Genomic DNA, 14,002 nt, shown 5'->3' on the forward strand with positions numbered 1-14,002 from the left:
TCTGCGCGGCGGGAGGCGGGGCTGTGGCAGGGCCAGGCCCGGCAGGCGGAGCGGCGGCTGCAGGAGGAGCGGCGGCGGGCGGAGGCTCTGCAGGAGCAGCTGGAGCGGAGGGTCCAGGTGAGGAGGGGCGGGCTCCCGGGTGGAGGCGGGGCCCGGCGGTCTGACGGCGGTCTCCCCCCGGCAGCACGCGACCCAGGCGGAGGAGGCGGAGTCAGGCGACGCCCGCAAGACGGCGAGCGAGCTGCGGGCGAAGAACGGCGTCCTGCAGGAGCAGCTGGCGGCCCAGGGGGCGCTGCTGCGCCAGCTGGAGGCGCAGCTGCACGAGTCCCAGAGGAGCTGCACACAGCTGCGCACGCAGGTGGGCGGGGCCAGGGTGGAGGGGTGGGGCCGGGGCAGGAGGGGCGGGGCCAGGTGGAGGGGCGGGGCCGGGGCAGGAGGGGCGGGGCCAGGTGGAGGGGCGGGGCCGGGGCAGGAGGGGCGGGGCCAGGTGGAGGGGCGGGGCCGGGGCAGGAGGGGTGGGGCCAGGTGGAGGGGCGGGGCCGGGGCAGGAGGGGCGGGGCCAGGTGGAGGGGCGGGGCCGGGGCAGGAGGGGTGGGGCCAGGTGGAGGGGCGGGGCCGGGGCAGGAGGGGCGGGGCCAGGTGGAGGGGCGGGGCCGGGGTGGACTGGTCAGGGTGGAGTTGTCCACATATCTGTCCATCTTCCACCACTTAAAGCGGTCTGTGCAGAGATGACCAGACTTCCTGTTTCCAGACTTCCTGTTTCCCGGCCCATTGGAACTGTTAGCAGAACTGCGCTAAGCTAACACACTAACACAAGTGGAGGACAGGAAGTCTGTCTGTCAGAGGACTGACCCCCCCCCCCCCCCCCCAGATCCTGGTCTACGAGGGGGAGATGGAGCGGGCCCAGGGCCAGCTGGAGGCCGAGATGCAGAACCTGGAGGAGGAGAAGAACCGGGTCATCGAGGAGGCCTTCGTCCGGGCCGAGAGCGAGATGAAGGCCGTGCACGAGAACCTGGCCGGTCCGTGTGTGTGTGTGTGTGTGTGTGTGTGTGTGTGTGTGTGTGTGTGTGTGTGTGTGTGTGTGTGTGAGAATGCCGTTGGGCCACACTGCCCAGCCAGATGATGACCTTTGACCCCCAGAACAGCGACTGTCCCGTGGAGCACGGCGGCGGCAGCATCGGGGTTGTTGACGATGTTGATGTGTTGACGGTGTTGTTGCTGGTATTGTTGTTGACGGTATTGTTAATGGTGTTGCTGTTGTTGTCGTTATTGACGGTGTTGTTTTTGTTGACAGTGTTATTACCGGTGTTGTTGTTGTTGACGGTGTTGTTGGTGTTGTTGACAGTGTTGTTATTGACGGTGTTGTTGTTGGTGTTAGTTACAGTGTTGTTGTTGACGGTGTTGGTGATGGTGTTGGTGACGGTGTTGTTGTTGTTGACGGTGTTGTTGTTGTTGACAGTGTTGTTGTTGTTGGTGTTGTTGTTGACGGTGTTGTTGTTATTGACAGTGTTGTTGTTGGTGCTGGTGACGGTGTTGTTATTGACGGTGTTGTTGTTGATGGTGTTGTTGTTATTGACAGTGTTGTTGGTGCTGGTGACTGTGTTGTTATTGACGGTGTTGTTGACGGTGTTGTTGTTGACGGTGTTGTTGTTGACGGTGTTGTTGTTATTGACGGTGTTGTTGGTGCTGGTGACTGTGTTGTTATTGACGGTGTTGTTGTTGACGGTGTTGTTGTTGACGGTGTTGTTGTTGATGGTGTTGTTGTTATTGACGGTGTTGTTGTTGACGGTGTTGTTGATGGTGACGGTGTTGCTATTGACGGTGTTGTTGTTGACGGTGTTGTTGCTGTTGTTGATGGTGTTGTTGACGGTGTTGTTGATGGTGTTGTTGTGCTCCAGGCGTCCGGATGAATCTGCTCAGCCTTCAGCCGGCGCTGCGAACTTTGACCTCCGACTACAACAGTCTGAAGAAGCAGGTTCAGGAGTTTCCCTCCATGCTGGAGAACGCTATCAGGGAGGCCAAGCAGGAGGTGACACACACACACACACACACACACACACACACACACACACACACACACACACACACACAGGCACATACACACAGGATTACATAGTTCTTTAACACAGTGTGTGTGTGTGTGTGTGTGTGTGTGTGTGTGTGTGTGTGTGTGTGTGTGTGTGTGTGTGTGTGTGTGTGTGTCAGATCTGTCAGGTGATCTCTCAGGTCAGCTCCACCAATCAGGAGCTTCTCTCTAAATACAGGCGGGAAATGAACCTGAGGAAGAAATGTCACGACGAGCTGGTCCGGCTGAAAGGTCAGAGACACGCCTGTCCTCCACCTGTCCCTCCGTCTGTCCTCCACCCGTCCCTCTGTCCTCCACCTGTCCCTCTGTCTGTCCTCTACCCGTCCTCCACCTGTCCCTCTGTCCTCCACCTGTCCTTCACCCGTCCCTCTGTCTGTCCCTCTGTCCTCCACCTGTCCCTCTGTCCTCCACCTGTCTTTAACCCATCCCTCTGTCTGTCCTCTACCTGTCCTCCACCCGTCCTCCACCTGTCCTCCACCTGTCCCTCTGTCTGTCCCTTCTCCTGTCCCTCTGCTGATGGAGCCGTTGCCGTGGCAACGCCCTGCCCCCCAGGTAACATCCGGGTGTTGTGCCGCGTCCGTCCCGTCCGCCCGGAGGAGCAGGACTCCGCCGGCGCTGAGACGCTGCTGAGCTTCGACTCAGAGGACGACGCCGTCCTCCACCTGTCCAGCAGGGGCAAGGTCACCACCTTCGAGCTGGACCGGGTCTTTCCCCCCCAGGCCTCGCAGGAGGAGGTGAGTGGAGGGGGGCGGGGTCTGGGGCATGGTCAGGGGGCGGGGCTGGGGTCAGGCTGCGGGGCTGGGGTCAGGGGGCGGGACTGGGGTCAGGCTGCGGGGCTGGGGTCAGGGGGCGGGGCTGGGGTCAGGGGGCGGGGCTGGGGTCAGGGGGCGGGGCTGGGGTCAGGGGGCGGGACTGGGGTCAGGGGGCGGGGCTGGGGTCAGGCTGCGGGGCTGGGGTCAGGGGGCGGGACTGGGGTCAGGGGGCGGGGCTGGGGTCAGGCTGCGGGGCTGGGGTCAGGGGGCGGGGCTGGGGTCAGGGGGCGGGGCTGGGGTCAGGGGGCGGGGCTGGGGTCAGGGGGCGGGGCTGGGGTCAGGGGGCGGGGCTTTGGTCAGGCTGCAGGGCTGGGGCCAGGGGGCGGGGCTGGGGTCAGGGGGCGGGGCTGGGGTCAGGGGGCGGGGCTGGGGTCAGGGGGCGGGACTGGGGTCAGGGGGCGGGCTGGGGTCAGGGGGCAGGGTCGGCGGCGGGGTTGGGAGTCGGGGTCGGCGGCGGGGTAGGGTAAGGGGCGGGGGTCGGGGGCGGGGTTGGGAGTCATGGCCAGGGGGTTTGGGGCAAGGTAAGGGGTGGGGTCTGGTGCGGGCCAGGGTAAGGGGGCGGGGCAAGGTGCGGGAGCGGGGTCAGAGGTCAGCTGGGGTTCTGAACGTCCGTTGCTGGGTCCCCAGGTGTTCCTGGAGGTCCGGGATCTGGTCACTTCCTGTATTGACGGCTTCAACGTCTGCATCTTCGCATACGGCCAGACCGGCTCAGGGAAGACCTACACCATGGAGGTGAGCCGCTAAGCCCCGCCCCCCCCCCCCCCCCCCCCCCGGCCGGCCGCCGCTAAGCCCCGCCCCCTCTGTCCGCAGGGCGTGGCCGACGACCCCGGCATCAACCAGCGGGCGCTGCGCCTGCTGTTCTCCCAGGTGACCGAGCGATCCGCCGACTGGGACCACCAGGTCTCCGTCAGCATGCTGGAGATCTACAACGAGACGCTGAGGTGACGCCCGGTCCGGGGGGGGGGGGCGTCTGGGGGGGGGTCTGAGGGGGTCTGAGGGGGTCTGAGGTCGATGGATCTGCTCTATCGTGGTGGACCCTGCAGGACTTCTGTGGCCCGTGAGCCTGGTCTGTGGTGTAGAACCTGCAGTCTTCTCAGGTTCTCTCTAAGTCCTCCTCTGTGTCGGTGGATCCCGGTAGTGTTGTGTTGTGGATCCCGGTAGATTCTGTCGGTGGATCCCAGTAGATTGTGTCGTGGATCCTGGTAGATTGTGTGGGTGGATCCCAATAGATTGCATCAGTGGAAACTGGTAGATTGTGCCAGTGGTTCCTGATAGTGTGTCAGTGGATCCCGGTAGATTTTGCCAGTGGATCCCGGTAGATTTTTTTATTTTTATTTAACCTTTATTTAACCAGGAGAATCCCGTTGAGATTAAGAGCCTGTTTTCCAGGGAGTCCTGGCCCAGAGGCAGCAAGTTACAACTGTTACAATAAAAACATCAAACAATGTCCATATCAAATTACATAAAACAATTACTATTTAAAGATTCCATTTCAAGAGCTCCGTCTGGCTTTAAATGTGTTCAATGAGATAAGGTCGGTTCATCTCCAGTTTGTTTGCGACATGTTCCCTGCAGTGGGAGCAGAGTGGATGAAGCTCTTCCCCCAGTTCTGTTCGGGCAAAAGGATCACAGAGCAACAAACGATCATTTGACCGTGAGCCGTAAGAATCAACACTTCTTCATGTGATTAAGTTGCAGATGTAGGAGGGCAGTCGACCACGCATGGCCTTGTAAATAAAAATGTACCAATGTCCCAACCTCCCGGTGGACAAAGGCGTCCGTCCCACACGACAATACAGATCACAATGACGAGCCAGAGCTCTGCAGGTGTAATAAACCTCAGTGAGACACGATAAACGGTGTCAGTCTTCTGAAGACATTGAGCTGAGGCCTTCATGTACAGCAGGTCTCCATAATCTAAAACTGATAAAAATGTTGCAGTGACAAGCCGCTTTTTCACATTGAAAGAAAAACTAAATTTAATTCTGAAGAAAAAACCCAATGTGAGTTTCAGTTTCTTCACGGGATTTTCAATGTGTGTCTTGAAGCAGAGGCCCTCGTCAAGCAAGACCCAAGATGTCTGTACACCTGAACCACTTCTGTGACATTTCCCTCAAGCCTAAACAGGGGGGGATCCACTGACAATTGTGTCAGTGGATCCCGGTAGATTGTGTCGGTGGATCCTGGTAGATTGTGTCGGTGGATCCAGGTAGATTGTGTCGGTGGATCCAGGTAGATTGTGTCGGTGGATCCTGGTAGATTGTGTCAGTGGATCCCGGTAGATTGTGTCGGTGGATCCAGGTAGATTGTGTCGGTGGATCCAGGTAGATTGTGTCGGTGGATCCAGGTAGATTGTGTCGGTGGATCCAGGTAGATTGTGTCGGTGGATCCCAGTAGTGTAGATGGATCCTGGTAGATTGTGTCAGTGGATCTCGGTAGTGTGGATCGGTGGATCGGTGGATCCCAGTAGAGGACATTGGTGGATCCCGCAAGTGTGTCAGTGGATCCCAGTAAATTGTGTCAGTCGATCCTGGTGAAGTGTGTTGGTGGATTTGATCTAGTCTCTGGGATGGTCCGACTGAGGGCTTCAGGTCTGTATGATCCGATTCTGTTCTTGTAGTCCAGGTGGTCTCTGGTCTTTGTAGTCCAGGCGGTTCTCCAGTCGGTCTCTGGTCTTTGTAGTCCAGGCGGTTCTCCAGTCGGTCTCTGGTCTTTGTAGTCCAGGTGGTCTCTGGTCTTTGTAGTCCAGGCGGTTCTCCAGTCGGTCTCTGGTCTTTGTAGCCCAGGTGGTCTCTGGTCTTGTAGTCCAGGCGGTCCTCCACGTGGTCTCTGGTCTTGGAGTCCAGGCGGTCCTCCAGTCGGTCTCTGTTCTTGGTCTGAGATGTTCTCTGGTTCTTGGTTCCTGGTTCCTGAACAGCAGCTTGGGGGTCCGGTTCTGGGTCTGATGGCGGGTTCTGCTGCGGCTTCCTGGACCTGGTTCTCCGGTTCTACCTCTCCATGCAGAACCCTCAGGGGGAGGGACAGTTGTCTCTGAGACACAGCTGGATGTCTCGATCTGCAGAGGGGGGACAGGGGGGACGGGGGTTCTTCCTCTCAGCCATGGAACCAGGTCCAGAGGAGGACCGGATCTGGGGGCGCTGAAGGTTCCACTGCTGTTAGTCAGCTGGAGACTTAATGTCTTTGCTCCAGAACAGGGTTCAGGGATCAGGGTTCAGGGATCAGGGATCAGGGTTCAGGGATCAGGGTTCAGGGATCAGGGTTCTGGGATCAGGGTTCAGGGATCAGGGTTCAGGGATCAGGGCAGAGGTGGGAGACTGGAGCCTGATCAAGTCATCTCCATGTTTTTGCTGGGACCAGGTACCTCAGACCAGGTGGATCTAATCAGCCCTGCTCCTCAGCTGGTCTGAGGTACCTGGTCCCAGCAGAAACATGGAGATGACTGCTGAGTTCAGGGTCCTGGGTTCAGGGTCCTAGGTTCAGGGTCCTGGGTTCAGGGTTCTGGGTTCAGGGTCCTGGGTTCAGTGTCCTGGGTTCAGGGTTCTGGGTTCAGGGTTCTGGGACAGCTGGAGTCTGGACCGGATCCTGGGACTGACCGAGTCTCTGCTGACTTCTGGAGTTCTCCGGGTTCTGCTGGACGGTTCCAGACTGGGTTCCCTTCCTGTCTTCTGTCAACGAGCTGCACTGTCCTGCTCCAGTGTCCCGGCTCTGGACGGACTCCCAGGTGTCCTCCAGACCTTTATCTGACAGACCAGAGAACGCCTGAGACCCGATCCCTCACACGGACCAGACAGAACCATCATGGACAACATGTCCTGTTAGGACAGGTTCTGGACTCTAGTAGGTCTGAGAGCGTCCCCCTTGGTCTGTTTGGACCAGGAGGACGTCTTGGACAGGGTGAATCCTCAGTGGGGGGTCAGGACTGAGTGGTTCGGTCCCGGTGCGGTGGGGGACACTCAGGACTGTCCCCTCTCAGGACAGCTCTACAGCCTGGCTGCAGCTCTCGTCTCCGACCTGTCCCGACCTGTCCCCGACCTGTCCCCGCCCTGTCCCCGCCCTGTCCCCGACCTGTCCCCCCCCCTGTCCCCGACCTGTCCCCGCCCTGTCCCCGACCTGTCCCCGCCCTGTCCCTGCCCTGTCCCCGACCTGTCCCCGACCTGCCCCCGCCCTGTCCCTGTCCTGTCCCCGACCTGTCCCTCCCCTGTCCCCGCCCTGTCCCTGACCTGTCCCTGTCCCCGCCCTGCCCCCGCCCTGTCCCTGTCCTGTCCCCGACCTGTCCCTCCCCTGTCCCCGCCCTGTCCCTGACCTGTCCCTGTCCCCGCCCTGTCCCCGCCCTGTCCTCGACCTGTCCCTGACCTGTCCCTAACTGTCTCTGCTCATGCAGACGATGTTAGTGTCTTCATAACCAACTAGGGAGATAGTCAGTGTCTGCAGGACACCCTGTCCCCGTCTCAAACAGGACACCCTGTCCCCGTCTCAAACAGGACACCCTGTCCCTGAGTGAGACAATCCTCTGCATGGAGACTGGGTCAGAGAGGACTTGTTGTTGGACAGTGGAGGGACGGATCAGGGCCCAGTCTTCCTGGAGGACTTCAGTGGGGGACAGAGGGTCTGAAGGTGGGGTGGGGGGGACAGTGGGTCTTCGTTCTACCCCAGCTGTCTCAGAGGACAAGAGTCCTGCTTCCCAACAACTTGGTCACTTCGGCCCTTTGTCCACTGCTGAGACACCACCAAGATAGAGGACATCCAGAGGACCTATAGAGGACATCCCAACCTGTCTTTAAACCATGGACAGTCTGATCAGCTCTGATTTAACAACCTGTGAAGACGAGGACGATCTAGAGACGAGAAGAATGTCTAAAAATCACTTGTCTCTCTGTCCTGTCCTGTCTCTCCATCCTGTCCTGTCTCTCTGTCTCTGTCCTGTCTCTCTGTCCCGTCCTGTCTCTCCGTCCCGTCCTGTCTCTCCGTCCCGTCCTGTCTCTCCGTCCCGGTCTCTCAGGGACCTGCTGGTGGACCAGCCCTCGGAGAAGTTGGACATCAAGCTGAACCCGGACGGCAGTGGACAGCTCTACGTCCCCGGACTGACCCAGTTCACCGTCCAGAGTCCCGAAGACATCAACAAGGTGAGGACCCCGCAGGACGGGGGCCACGGCTTGAGCCTCCTCACTCTCACTCGGTCTGTCCCTGTCTGTGTGTCCTCAGGTCCTGGAGCTGGGCCACAGGAACCGGGCCACGGCTTGCACCAACCTGAACGAGCACAGCTCCAGATCCCACGCTCTGCTGACCGTCACCGTGACCGGGTCCAACCCCAGCACCGGGACACACACCCAGGGTACACACACACCCAGGGTACACACACACACACCCAGGGTACACACACACACCCAGGGTACACACACACACACACACACACACACACACACACACACACCCAGGGTACACACACACACCCAGGGTACACACACACACACCCAGGGTACACACACACACCCAGGGTACACACACACACCCAGGGTACACACACACACACACACCCAGGGTACACACACACCCAGGGTACACACACACCCAGGGTACACACACACACACACACCCAGGGTACACACACACCCAGGGTACACACACACCCAGGGTACACACACACCCAGGGTACACACACACACCCAGGGTACACACACCCAGGGTACACACACACACCCAGGGTACACACACACCCAGGGTACACACACACACCCAGGGTACACACACACCCAGGGTACACACACACACCCAGGGTACACACACACACCCAGGGTATACACACACACACACACACACACCCAGGGAACACACACACACCCAGGGTACACACACACACCCAGGGTACACACACACACACCCAGGGTACACACACACACCCAGGGTACACACACACACACACACACACACCCAGGGTACACACTCACACCCAGGGTACACACACACACACACACCCAGGGTACACACACACACACACACACACACACAGGGTACACACACACACACCCAGGGTACACACACACACACACACACACACAGGGTACACACACACACCCAGGGTACACACACACACACACACACCCAGGGTACACACCCCCCGGTCCTGACCCCGGTCCCGGTCCCGGTCTCTCCCAGGCCGGCTGCACCTGGTGGACCTGGCGGGCTCGGAGCGGGTGGGGCGGTCGGGCGCCGCCGGCGGCCGCCTGCGGGAGGCGCAGTGCATCAACCGGTCTCTGTCGGCGCTGGGCGACGTCATCAGCGCCCTGCGCTCCAGGCACGCCCACGTCCCCTTCAGGAACTCCCGCCTCACCTACCTGCTGCAGGACTCTCTGGGCGGGGCCAGCAAGACGCTGATGATGGTGCAGGTAGGCCCCGCCCCCGACACGCTCCCCGCCCCGCCCCGCCCCGCCCCGCCCCGCCCTCACCTCTGCCCCGCCCCCAGGTGTCCCCGTTGCCGGGCAACGTGAGCGAGTCTCTGTGCTCGCTGAAGTTCGCGCAGCGCGTCCGCAGCGTGGAGCTGTCCTCGTCCTCGTCCTCGTCCTCCAGGAGACTCGACGCCTCGTCCGCCTCGTCCTCGCCGACCCACGACGGCGCCGAGGTGAGGCGGCCGGCCCGCGGCCCGGGGCCCCGCTGCCCGGCGACCTCTGACCTCTGACCTCTGCTCCTCAGCTGGACTCCCCCCCGGCCACGCCCCTCCCCCTCCCCCTGTCCCGAGCCAGCAGCGCCGGCTCCACCCTGTCCTCCACCCTGTCCTCCACCTCCAGGACCCCCAGCAGCTCCCGCAGGAGGTCCCAGTCCCAGCTGTCCTCAGGTACACACACAACACACACACACACACACACACACACACACACTGCTCCATTGTGCGTGTCTGGAGTGTGTCCTGCCGTCTGTCCTGAGGCTCTGCAGCAGAGCATTGTGGGAAACGGCGGCTGAGTAACTGAGCGCTCCTCGCCGCCGCAGGTCTGAGCTGTAGGAGGGCGGGAGGAGGAGGAGCCCCGCGCTCTGTCTGCCCCGCCCCCTCTGAGTCACTCTGTGGTCTGATTGGTTGGTTTGCAGACAGACAGGTAGACAGAGGCGGCCCGCCGCCGGGGGACGGGGGACAGGTAGGTGGACGGCGCTGATTGGTGGACGGCTGTGGCATGGAGCGCTGAGCATGGCACCCGCCCGCACCCGAAAAACCCCTAACCACACCCCTAACCACAACCACACCCCCACCCTCACCCCTAACCACACCCCCACCCTCACCCCTAACCACACCCCTAACCACAACCACACCCCCACCCTCACCCCTAACCACACCCCTAACCACACCCCTAACCACAACCACACCCCCACCCTCACCCCTAACCACACCCCTAACTACAACCACACCCCCACCCTCACCCCTAACCACACCCCTAACCACACCCCCACCCTCACCCCTGACCACACCCCTAACCACAACCACACCGCCACCCCTAACCACACCCCTAACCACAACCTCACCCCCACCCTCACCCCTAACCACACCCCCACCCAACCCCATCTAAACCCAACCCACCCACCTATAACCACACCCACACCCCATCTGACCTCACACCTAACCACTCCCCACCCCCACATCTAATCACACCCACCATACCCCCACCCCTGACCACACCCACCACACCCCCACCCCTTACTACACCCCTAACCACACCCACACCCCCAGCCCTAACCACACCCCCACCCGCCCCGCCCACCCTGAGAACATTGACCATGGAGAGCCAAACCGGTTTTTATCCATCAATAATAGCAGATTGCAATCCTCAGGTTGCCATGGAAACAGGTCCAAACACATTCAGGGAGTCTCCAGGTGACCTTCAGGTGGTCTCCAGGTGACCTTCAGGGGGTCTCCAGGTGACCTTTAGGGGGTCTCCAGGTGACCCTCAGGGGGTCTCCAGGTGACCCTCAGGGGGTCTCCAGGTGACCTTCAGGGGGTCTCCAGGTGACCCTCAGGTGGTCTCCAGGTGACCTTCAGGTGGTCTCCAGGTGACCTTCAGGTGGTCTCCAGGTGACCTTCAGGGGGTCTCCAGGTGACCTTTAGGTGGTCTCCAGGGGGTCTCCAGGTGACCTTTAGGTGGTCTCCAGGTGACCTTCAGGGGGTCTCCAGGTGACCTTCAGGGGGTCTCCAGGTGACCTTCAGGTGGTCTCCAGGTGACCTTCAGGGGGTCTCCAGGTGACCTTCAGGGGGTCTCCAGGTGACCTTTAGGCTGGTTTCCAGGGGTTCTTGTTGGAGAACTTCTAGAGACTCTTAGAACCAGAAGACCCTGGCAGACGATGATGTCAGACCAGATCCTCTGGTCCTCCAGGTGTCCTCATGTTGGAACCACTCCCCAGCAGAACCCAGTAGAACCCTGAACCAGGCTCAGTGTCTCTTCCAGGTCTTCTTGCAGACCAGTTCTAGGTCCAGATGTGTTTGTTTTGAGCTGATTCTGAGAGGTGAGCCACCAGATCCCAAACCGAGGTTTCCATGGAGACCAGAGGAGACGGGCTTTCAGGTTTCACTGATGTGGACTCAGTGGGACCCGGGACTGAGTGGGATCAGGAATTGTTTCACACGAGGACAGTCTGGGTACTGGATTGGATCTGGGGCTTGACCTGGTTCATCTGGTTGATCTGGTTGACCCAGTTGATCCGGTTGACTTGGTTGATCTGGTTGATCCAATTGACCTGGTTTGTGCACCGGACCACCTGGAGGTCTTGCAGCTCCTGCAGCTGACCAAACAGCTATCAGAGACTGAGGAGGTGGAAACCTGGCTCACTGATTGGTCCAGACCAAATTCAGAAGTCCCGCCCCCTTAGCACTCTAAGCTAGCGGGTAGCCGTGCTATCTGGTCTTCAGACCCAGTGGGACCAGGTGTCCCTGAAGCCCTGCTCCTCGTCATCTTCAGAGTCACGCCTCTCACTTTGTGTTTACTACCCAGAATGCACTGCGCTCACGTCCCGTCCTCCTGGTCTGCTGCTCGCCGGCTTTGCTTTCACACTGTCTGTGGAGATCTGGGTCTTCAGGTGGATCAGATCACCTCTTTGGTTCAGACCAGAGTCCAGATCACACCTGATCAGATGAGCCGGAAACCTGGGACCAGCTGGTCCGGACCAAAGGGGGCTGCTGTCCACCTGTCCTCAGTGGGACTCAGCGGGACTCAGCGGGACTCAGTGGGACTCAGTGGGACTCAGCGGGACTCAGCGGGACTCAGTGGGACTCAGCGGGACTCAGTGGGATTCGGTGGGACTCAGTGGGACTCAGCGGGACTCAGCGGGGACTCAGTGGGATTCGGTGGGACTCAGTGGGACTCGTGACTCAGTGGCCAGGTTTACATGGGTCCAAAAGTCGTCCTCCTAATGGAATTGTAGGTTCAGCAGACTGTGAACGGTTCCTATAAAACCCTGAGAGGATCCGGTTCTCTCGGACTGGATCAGATTCCAGACCTGGTTGATCCGGATCATCTCGCCGATCAGTGATCCTCTCCATGTCTCTAAACCGGACCTGAAGGCGGAGCAGAGTGAACGGGGATTATCGGTTCTGCCAGGTGTTTCGAGTACGGAGTGACGTGACAGGAAACAGGAAGTAGGAAGCAGGAAGGAGGAAACAGGAAGCAGGAAATGGCAATCAGGAAGTAGAAAGCAGGAGACAGGAAACAGCAAACAGGAAGCAGGAAGTGGAAGACCTGGATGGTGCTGAGAAACACTTCTTACTAGAAACGCTGGAGCAGAGGTGGAGCCAGTTGTTGAAGGAGCTCGGCGGCAGACGACCAGCGGACCGCCGCCCGGTGTGACGGATGAACTGGTTGCCATGGTAACGAGTGACGGTTCCTGCAAACCTGCTGGAAGCAGCAGATGTTAGAATCAGACTCACTGAAGAGAAAACCGGCGTCACTAGAACCTCTACAGGGTCACCAGGTAACACGGAAACCAGCTCATCTGAAACACCGGCAGGCGGGGCAGAGGCGTGGCGCCGGGCGGGGGAGGGGCTCTCTGAGCAGAAAGAAAGACTCGAGACTCGCTGAGACTTGTTGGGACTCGCTGAGACTCGTTGACACTCGAGACTCGCTTAGACTCTTTGGGACTCATTGAGACTCACTGAGACTCGTTGAGACTCGAGACTCATTGAGACTTGCTGAGACTCGTTGAGACTTGTTGGGACTCGAGACTCGCTGGGACTCACTGAGACTTGTTGGGACTCGAGACTTGCTGAGACTCGTTGGGACTCGCTGAGACTCACTGAGACTCGTTGGGACTCATTGGGACTCGTTGGGACTCATTGGGACTCGCTGAGACTCGCTGAGACTTGTTGGGACTCACTGAGACTCGTTGGGACTCATTGGGACTCGTTGGGACTCATTGGGACTCGCTGAGACTCTTGGAGATTTTCTGACTAACTGCTTTTTTTTTCTTGCAGGAAGACTGAAGATGACGGCCTGAGAGACGAGTTCAGGACCCCTCCTGATGCTGACCCCCCCAGCCCACCCCCCCAATCCTGACCCCCAGCCCAGCCCATCCTCCTGACCCCCCTCCTCCTCCTCCTCAGCTCCTCCTCAGAGATGGGCTCTGATTGGCCGAGGTGTGCGGTTGCCGTCTGGTTGCCTGATCAGTATTCTTCTGTTGTTTTATTTTGAAAGTTGCACTTTACGCTGGTTTGGGTTCTGCAGGTTCCTGAAGGTTCTGCAGGTTCTTGAAGGTTCTGCAGGTTCTGCAGGTTCCTGAAGGTTCTGCAGGTTCCTGAAGGTTCTGCAGGTTCCTGAAGGTTCTGCAGGTTCTTGAAGGTTCTGCAGGTTCTGCAGGTTCTTGAAGGTTCTGCAGGTTCCTGAAGGTTCTGCAGGTTCCTGAAGGTTCTGCAGGTTCCTGAAGGTTCCTGAAGGTTCTGCAGGTTCCTGAAGGTTCTGCAGGTTCTTGAAGGTTCTGCAGGTTCCTGAAGGTTCTGCAGGTTCTTGAAGGTTCTGCAGGTTCCTGAAGGTTCTGCAGGTTCTTGATTCTCACTTGAAATTCTTTCGATTTGTTTGATTTGGATGAATTGACTTTGAGTTTGCTCAGCCAATCAGAGAGCTCCGCTGAGACTGAGCCG

General features: G+C 59.4%; 1 protein-coding gene across 5 annotated transcripts in view; it reads left to right on the plus strand.

Moving 5' to 3' along the window:
* Positions 1-13,644, plus strand: part of kifc3 (kinesin family member C3) — a 38,651-nt gene extending 25,007 nt beyond the window's left edge. For 3 of the 5 annotated variants that reach the window (XM_030096231.1, XM_030096238.1, XM_030096255.1), the window contains 15 exons: positions 1-117; positions 185-358; positions 872-1,019; positions 1,899-2,029; positions 2,206-2,317; positions 2,639-2,820; positions 3,526-3,630; positions 3,709-3,839; positions 7,898-8,021; positions 8,101-8,230; positions 9,052-9,281; positions 9,359-9,514; positions 9,586-9,727; positions 9,880-10,022; positions 13,340-13,644. The exon at positions 1-117 is cut by the window's left edge and continues 9 nt beyond it. In XM_030096231.1, coding sequence (XP_029952091.1) covers positions 1-117; positions 185-358; positions 872-1,019; positions 1,899-2,029; positions 2,206-2,317; positions 2,639-2,820; positions 3,526-3,630; positions 3,709-3,839; positions 7,898-8,021; positions 8,101-8,230; positions 9,052-9,281; positions 9,359-9,514; positions 9,586-9,727; positions 9,880-10,022; positions 13,340-13,348 — 2,034 coding nt within the window. In that variant the 3' untranslated portion in view covers positions 13,349-13,644. The remainder of the gene's footprint in view (positions 118-184; positions 359-871; positions 1,020-1,898; positions 2,030-2,205; positions 2,318-2,638; positions 2,821-3,525; positions 3,631-3,708; positions 3,840-7,897; positions 8,022-8,100; positions 8,231-9,051; positions 9,282-9,358; positions 9,515-9,585; positions 9,728-9,879; positions 10,023-13,339) is intronic. The other 2 variants (XM_030096247.1, XM_030096265.1) reach the window with 2 other exon arrangements.
* Positions 13,645-14,002: the final 358 nt, after the last annotated feature.

The sequence above is a fragment of the Salarias fasciatus genome, chromosome 1, assembly GCF_902148845.1.
Source record: "Salarias fasciatus chromosome 1, fSalaFa1.1, whole genome shotgun sequence".
Lineage (NCBI taxonomy): Eukaryota > Metazoa > Chordata > Actinopteri > Blenniiformes > Blenniidae > Salarias > Salarias fasciatus.